Here is an 8,214-nt window from a genome sequence, read left to right as displayed (position 1 = left end):
GGGGAAATGCCATCATGCCCTATATTTTATTAAATTAAAGTTTGGGGAAAATGAATACAATTAACCCATATGTATTAAACATCCAATAAGGGGAATAAAGTGTTATCTACTGCTGACCCTTTATGTTGAAGAACCGTGGCCACAGGGGAACCTACTACTAAAAATCATGTACTTGTCTCAAGAAATCCTGGTGTTGGCACAGACTCTTACAATTCCACAATGAAGGTACCTATGACTATAGATCCATGGGTCCTTATCTTGTGTTTCCCCCTGAACCTAAAAATCAAAGCATTTCAAAAACGAATTTCACATATTCTGGCAGCAATGCATCACACTGGAGGCACATTGTTCCATACTCTCCATTCCGTGGTTAACCCTTTGGGGGTCGATCCTATTATTCCCAAAGGGTGTGGATGATTCCCTGAGTGCTAATCATCACGACACCCAGCACACTTTATGGCGGGCCGAATTAGCTGAAAAGTGCTCGCACCTCCATAGGGGTGCAAGCAAATTTCAGTGAATTCGGTCCTGGGAAGGGTGCGAATTAGGGTTAATTCGGGGTGCCATTTTCAGCGTGAAGACTGCACCCGAAAGGCAACTCGCACCTTTTGGGGTTGATAGGATCAACCCCTTTGAGTGCCAAGTGAATGTCAAAACGGATGTAACAATTGCCAAGCAAACATTTTTATTTGTCATAATGACCTGTAAGGTTTGCCTTATATAGGAAATATCCCCTCCCCCCCCCCCCCCCCCCCCCCCCCCAACATTATTTGAACTTCTATAACAAATGTGAGCGACGCTGGCATTTTTTGTGGATATTGTCATCTCTCAGTTTCTAACCCTTTAAGTGCCAACATCTATCTGGCATGTTATATGCATGGAACAAAATACCCTACAAGACAGACTAGCTATTTCCTTACCTTTAAGCCTCATACACACGGGCCAACCAATCTTCTGCGCTGAGCGATGGGCTTGTGTTGCGGTACGCTCGCAGCTGTATGCTGTGCGGGGGATTTGCCAGTTGTTTATAGGCAAAGCCCCCCGATCTAGCAAAAAAGCTAGTGCAAGCACTGTCTTTCTCTGTGGCAATAGTGACGTGCGGGACCGTACATCGCAATAGGGCATACACAAGGAGCCATCCGTGCTCTATTTCTAAGCGAACTAGTCAGATCACTTAGAAATAGGGCTGAAATCACTGTGTGTGTGTGTGTGTGTGTGTGTGTGTGTGTTTATGTCCCTGAAGTCTGTGTACCCTGTCTCTTCCACAATGGACAGAATCACAGATCTTTTTAATAACCCTCCCCCCACCTTGTTTTTTTGTCTCAGAAAATAGTGTATTTATTCACTAAATTGATTGTTACCGTCACTTGTCTCGTTTCACATAAAGAGTCAAACATTGAAAAGGTGACCTCATACAGGACTCCTCTGCAAGGCTATTCTATATACACCAAGAAACAAGAGAATGTGCTTAGTTTTCAATCATAATTTTATTCCCAGAATCCACTGGCAGATCTGGTGGAAAGGGCTCTACCCCCCGGACAGACTCACAGGACGCTTTTGTAGGATAGGACAGATTCATCACATAGCAAACAGGATAAGGAATGCAACCATGAGGCAGAACAGTCCCATTGCCTCAGACAGGGCGAACCCCAGAATGGCATAGGAGAACAGCTGCTGCTTTAGGGATGGGTTCCTGCAGTGGGAGGAAAAACAGAAATAAATCAATATAAAGCAAACTAACTCAATAATACATACAGGAGTTTATAAAGGAGCAAAAAGAGAGATATATAAAATACATACACATGCGGTGCAATTGCGGCACTCAGACTCAAGAAGTAATTGATATACTGACATGAGAAAGCTTGACCTAGTATCTGTGTGGAATTGAGGACTGAACACCTGACAGTGGCCACTGAATAGGGACGATGGATAAATGCAATACAGTAGAGCAGTGGTAGCCAACCCTAGCCCTCGAGAGCTACCAACAGTTCACATTTTCCAGACAACCTAGCTGCTGCACTCATTAATCACCGACACATTTTAAAAGATCCACAGATGGAGCTAATTAGCTCACTTGTGATTCTGTGAGGAGACCTGCAAAACATGCACTGTTGGTAGCTCTCAAGGACTAGGGTTGGCTACCCCAGCAGTAGAGTATAGGAGATTAAAAATGGCTGGTACTTATGTAATATCTGGACTCCCGTTTTTCTTATGAGACCGCGTCCCCTCGCGGGGCTCACCACGCTTCGGGCACGGTGGCTCGCTGCGCTCGCCACACTATATAAAATCCACTCCATGCGTAGTTGGATAGTAGGGGTATGAAAAAATGGGGTGCATTTAACATGAGAGCCCAGATAATACATAAGTACCAAATGGCTTTATTCGGATTTATACTACCTAACTGACTGCTGCATTTTATTGCGTAAAGAGATAAGTGCTTATGAACAAGCCAGCAGGATCTAAAGGGGATTCCTTGTTTAATCTTTTGAGTGTCAACATTGCTATGAGATGCAAAATATCCGCTAATGATACCACCGATTTCTTTCTTAGAATGCAATATTTGACCAAACTTGAATGAATGAACTTCAGATCATTTCCCGGCAATAACTAAAGTGATTCATATTCCACGACTACGGCACTGGCATTTTTAGCGGATATTTTGCACATCTCCCACAGCAACGTTGCAAGGGTTAAATCAACATGTTGATTTAAAAAGAGCAGCTCATTTGGTGTAGTATTGAATAATGATAATATGAATTATCTATGGTGAGATCACACATGCGTAGCTAGGATACATTGACTGAATTGAGCCTTTATTACAAGCAGTAAATGTAACAAGAAATTATGAGTCACCTCAAGTTACATTGTAGTATTCATATCTAATGATATGAATTTATACGGAGAGTCTCATGTTTTAGCATCTATGTATTTATGTGAACATCAGCCATATGTATTTACCATGGTTTTAAAATAAATATGAAATTATATTTTGGGCTAACAGCTCTTTATTTATAATGGGTTTTTTTTCATGCTTTTTTTGTATCTTAGTTCACAAACTGCGTATTAGTGGCCCATTTACCATAGGATAACATATGCTCTGCGATCTGGCCGGGATCTACCACCCAGGATCGCATTGCAATAGGTGATCCTATTGGCAGGATATCCACTCCTAAAGGAGCCCGCCCCTGCAGTCTCCTTCGTCAGGTGCCGAGGCTCGGTGAATGCGAGGTTTACACTAACTCCCGGCTGTCCGCATTGCCCCGCTGGCAGAGGCATCTGTAGCCCATAGGCTACAATGGGATAGCACCACCTAAGAATGGCAGTTGCCCCGGCACCCATAGTGATGCTTCCCAATATTGATACATCAGGCAGAATTGCAGGTACTTGTATACTATCACGGCTCCCATGGCATGCGATGCGATGTTTCCGTGTTTTTTATGAATTTGTTGTTAAAATCGCATGCCATCGTGGCATGCGATTTTGATCACAAATGCATTAAAATTAGTAGCAAACATGTTAAATGCACCCCAAATGTTTTTTTCCCCTGTACCACCCCCACTATCAACGCCGATGGCATGCGATGCGATTTTTTCATATACGATGCACATCGTGGGAGCCGTGATACTACACAAGTACCGAATTGCATTCCCACATATAATCCTAGGAGGGGGGATGCAGCTGTCAGCGGTGCAGGAGGGATCACAGCAGGTATCAGAGATCCTGCTGCAGTCCTTCTGTGATACATGTAGGGGGTAATTAATATGTGTCTAACCCCTGAAAACTGCTGTTTTCATGGAATTAACCACAAATATTCAATAGTAAATGGGGCAGATAATTGTTGCAAAATAATTGTTTAAGTTGCAGATGAAACATGCATGACTGGGGCCACGGCTATCAGACCTGCGTTTTGCCTGTTTAGACTAGATCAGTTCACATTTTTCAGGTCACCCAGCAGGTGCACTCATTACTCATTGACACATTTTAAAAGAGGTGGAGCTAATTATTTCACTTGCGATTCTGTGAGACCAGCAAAACATGCACTGCGTGGGTTCCTCCTAACTGTGAAGTTACAGGCTGGGTTTGAAAAGTGAGAGTTAAGTGCTGACTGGCTGCATCAGTCAGGCAAGGAAAGCTTAAACATGAAAAAGAACTTTGTGTATGTGAAATAGTTGGTAATACATAAAGGGGGTGTGACAAGACAGACCAAACTAAGCAGCTGTGAGAAAACCTTACCTGGCATATCCAATAATGAGGCTCCCGAAAACTGTTCCAATACCAGCACCAGAACCAGCCACCCCTACAGTGGCAGCTCCAGCACCAATAAACTTTGCTGCAGTATCTATATCCCGGCACACAGCGCTGCTCTGGATCCCGCGGGCTGGTACGAGTGCCATCTGCTGAGACAAAGTAGGGTCACATACCCACATCCAAAAAAGTGCCAAACGCTTCATATATGACATTAGGGGATAGCACAATTTTATCCAGACTAGTATGGTTTTCATAATAGCCCTAATCTTAATAAATACCTGATTAAAACATAAATAAAAAAATTCAATAACCATTGCTATTGATTAATATTGTTTGAAACCTACTGATCAATGTTTGTACATTTGTCGAAGAGGAAAACATTTAAAACTCATGCCTGGGATATTCTGCCACTTGTGGTCCCTTTGAGTGGAACCAGATACAATGAATCTGTAGAGACTAATATATTAGACTAGGTTACCTTAATGTAAACCATTTAAATGTGAAACTATGGCTGACAAAAAGGCCAAGAGTAGGACAACCTTGCGTTCTTTCAGCACCACTGCTATTGCCAGGCAACGCTAATCAGTAAGTGGTATATAATCGCTCAGGAGACTAAAGATGGCTATGGCCATTCGACCCCCTTGAGCTGCTCAGGACCTTCCCGGTTGGCAGGGTTGCATGTGTTCCTTTCAAATGCGAAGTATCACATGCAACCTCATTCCCTGCCACCAGGGGGAGAGGGCAGAGTCCAACGTCGGATGGGCAAAAGGTACAATGTCCTTTACTTAATGTAGGGTATTCTAGGGTAAATGTGATAAAAATAATGCTAAGATTGCATCCACCTGGGACATTATATGACGTGTAAAGGACCCCATACACTACTATGATAACATCAGCCAACAAATCCTGTAAGAGTGCCATATCATTATGACATTTACTTCCGATTCCATGAGAGTTCCCATGCGCATTGGAAAGGATCAGGAGATAGTCATGACTGCCACTAGGATACATTATATGGTGGGACAGTGAATGGGATCGCACGATACATTGGGGCAGATGTATTAATCTGCCTATAACGTTTGGAGAATATCGAGTCCCGCTTCTCCAGCATAACGTGGAGAAGCGGGCAAACGTTATAGGCAAATGTATTAAGCAAACAAGGAGAGCTGTTATACCCAGCGTGAATGGCTCTCCTTATCGGCTCCCTCGCCACCCTGCACATGCGCACTCGCGGCCGGCTTTCTGGGGATGCGCGAGATCTCGCTAAAACCGCGAGATCTCCAGCGCAGCCCAAGCCAGACGCAGGGCTAGCGTTGTCCCCACAGCGGGGGATAGGACAACGCTAGCCCTGAGCTGGCATAGCGGCCGGGGCGAATTAACGCCTTGAACGCTGTTAATACATCTCCCCGGCCGTTAATCCCTGGGTGCGCTAGTGATACTTTAGGGAAATCGTAATCCCCCCCCAGTTAACCAGAGTTAAGTGCATTTTTGCACTTAACGCTGGTTCATACATCTGCCCCATTGTGTTCAAAATGCTGGCATACAATGTATCTATCATTTGTGATCCTAACCGCCAGGGAGCCCGGCTGCTCCTCGGCAGGGGGGGTTGCTGAGGTATTGCATGCAATGCTGCATGGAATAAGGGGGTATACTGATTCACTCGGAAAGGCACAATCACTCCCTAATGGACAAAACCATGTGCACTGCAGGTGGGTATTTTTTTTAATACTCCAGCAATGTAACAGACAAATCCTTTTTGACTTTATGAAAGGAGTTGATTTAATCTACAGTGCAATGGGTCAAAGTAGTGACCACCTAAGCAGTTCTGAAAACACTACACCAAATTAGGATCGTTAATGTAACGGGATGCTTTCTTTTCCCTGAAAGGCAGGACTGTATAAAGAGCGGCACCATACCTGATCTGACTTGAGTACAGATGGATTCAACAGTGCAGTAGACAGGGGTCGGCAGAGCAGACAAGCTCCATTCTTCATCTTGGTATACAAATAAAAGAACACGATTCATTAAGGATATTCATCTAAAATGCCTAAACATGATGTCACTTTCCCAAATATATACACCAAGTAAAAATACTATCCACAAACTAAATATAAAATGCATCGACATAAAAATGCTACATGGAAAGAATGTTTTGTACAGAGCACTTACCAGGGATGGGTTGGACATCAGCTTGACACAAGCGTACATGTTGCCGTTAAGAGTGGACACACAAAGGATACAAGAAGTGCTGCTGGAAAATAACAACATTACATTAGTATGATATAAACATATTGTAATCTTACCTTACAACCATACTGTATGCAATAAATTAAGCAACAATTTGCTCATCCCCATATGGTTAAATTAAAATCAAATGATACCAATGGTAACTCAAGACCACACTATAGGGGGAAACTAAAATAAAGGTAAAAAGTGCAAATTACATATGCCGCAGCAGCTTAACACTGGCAACTGCACCGCATCTCCCACCCCAATACACACAAAAGTACTGGTGATGCTACAGAGTAGTGAACAGTGTTGTACAACATTGGACTGCTGTGAACAGCAGCAGCACTGTTTCAACCAGATGACTTCACCTATAATTGAATTGCCCACTATATATTATGGTTGGTCTCAATTTAAGAGTTATAGAAGGGACTTAGGATTTAGTAAAGATCCATATGCTCATATCATATACCCATATCATTTGCTCGACCAAAATTTAGGTGCCTGCGCAAAATGCACGTGATGCGGCCTCCTGGCCGCAGTGTTTTGGGAAGCAGCTGCACCGTTTCAGGGAGGAGACAGGGACAGTGAGATGTGTCACCTATGTTTTGTTGGAGTGCCAATGTCATTGATTGCAGCAGAGAAGTTGCACCGATACTGAGCAACCATAAGATTACTTTGATGGGCAATTATGTGACTGATGGTCGTGATGGGGATCTGATGCAACATATTTGTATGCAGACTTTAGATCTGGGATGATGGCATTGGCCTCCTTTTTACACAAGACACCTCATGCAGCATTAGCAGAATTTCAGTATAAAATGAATAGATAATGAACAATGCAAGCTAAAGCTGTGATACGGGAAGTGGAACAGCAGGTAAGTACCATGTTACACCCGTCAGGCACAGAGCTGGATGTACCTAGCAAGAGCACATCCTGGAAAAGACTAATCTGCAGCAGTAATAAAAGTGGGGGCAGCCTTGTTGCGTTCCAATGTAGGGACAACTGCTGCTTCAGGCAGCCCGTGCATACTACGTGCAGCACTTGACACAGCAGAGGGCGCTATTACACGCAGCATGGGGTAATTAGTGCAGATTCCAGGACTACGCATCTATACATTAAAATTGAAAATAAAGATACATCGTGAATAAGTAGAATACGAGAGAAGACGAGAGAAGACGCAGGCCTGGCGTTCTGGCGTACTCCGGACACCCCTCTAATACCAGGGAGTGGGGCTCCCTACTGCAAGCACCGGATGAGGCAGATGTATGGAGGAAGCATTGCAGAGAGACACACGCACAGCAAGTATAAGCCGCTACATGCAAGGCCAACCGGGCACTGCGGGGACGGGCACAAGGTCATACAGATCCCTCAGCCGTCATGGCGCTAATCACGGCACAGACAACCCTGCAGCACCGCGGTCCGATCTGTGTTATCAGCCTTGTATACCCCCATCCCCGGGTCTCGGCATAGCCGGAGCCGGTTACAGACAGCAGCAGAGCCGGGCCTCACCTTGGCGGGTAGAGAGTAGGAAGGGGGCGAATCTACACTGCGCTTGCGCGGATTAGCCGCAGCTTTGACAGCACGCGTCGCACATGCGCCTCTGGTCTCCCGTTGTGCCAGAGCGGCTTCAAAGGTAGAATATGCGACAGCGCCATCTGCTGGCAGGGAGAAAACTTGAACTTGAGGGGTGAACGTGAAGTGTGTGCATGACTGACCTTCACAGATAATTAGACATG

General features: G+C 44.5%; 1 protein-coding gene across 2 annotated transcripts; it reads right to left on the bottom strand.

Moving 5' to 3' along the window:
• Positions 1-1,468: 1,468 nt before the first annotated feature.
• On the bottom strand, positions 1,469-7,520 carry ATP5MC2 (ATP synthase membrane subunit c locus 2). 2 transcript variants are annotated; one of them, XM_083169558.1, is made up of 6 exons: positions 7,455-7,520; positions 7,396-7,421; positions 6,418-6,499; positions 6,165-6,242; positions 4,234-4,397; positions 1,469-1,693 (listed from the first exon to the last, which is right to left on the bottom strand). In XM_083169558.1, exons 1-6 carry the CDS (start codon positions 7,503-7,505, stop codon positions 1,579-1,581), a joined length of 516 nt encoding a protein of 171 aa, XP_083025684.1. In that variant the 5' UTR covers positions 7,506-7,520; the 3' UTR covers positions 1,469-1,578. The 2 variants fall into 2 exon arrangements, with proteins under 2 accessions (XP_083025684.1, XP_083025686.1); XM_083169560.1 differs by having other exon boundaries at positions 4,234-4,394.
• Positions 7,521-8,214: the final 694 nt, after the last annotated feature.

This window comes from Crinia signifera, chromosome 2 (genome assembly GCF_055691185.1).
Source record: "Crinia signifera chromosome 2, ASM5569118v1, whole genome shotgun sequence".
In the NCBI taxonomy this organism is placed as follows: Eukaryota; Metazoa; Chordata; class Amphibia; order Anura; family Myobatrachidae; genus Crinia; species Crinia signifera.
Note: the sequence above shows the minus strand (reverse complement) of the source record. Positions and strands in the feature narration are given on the sequence as shown.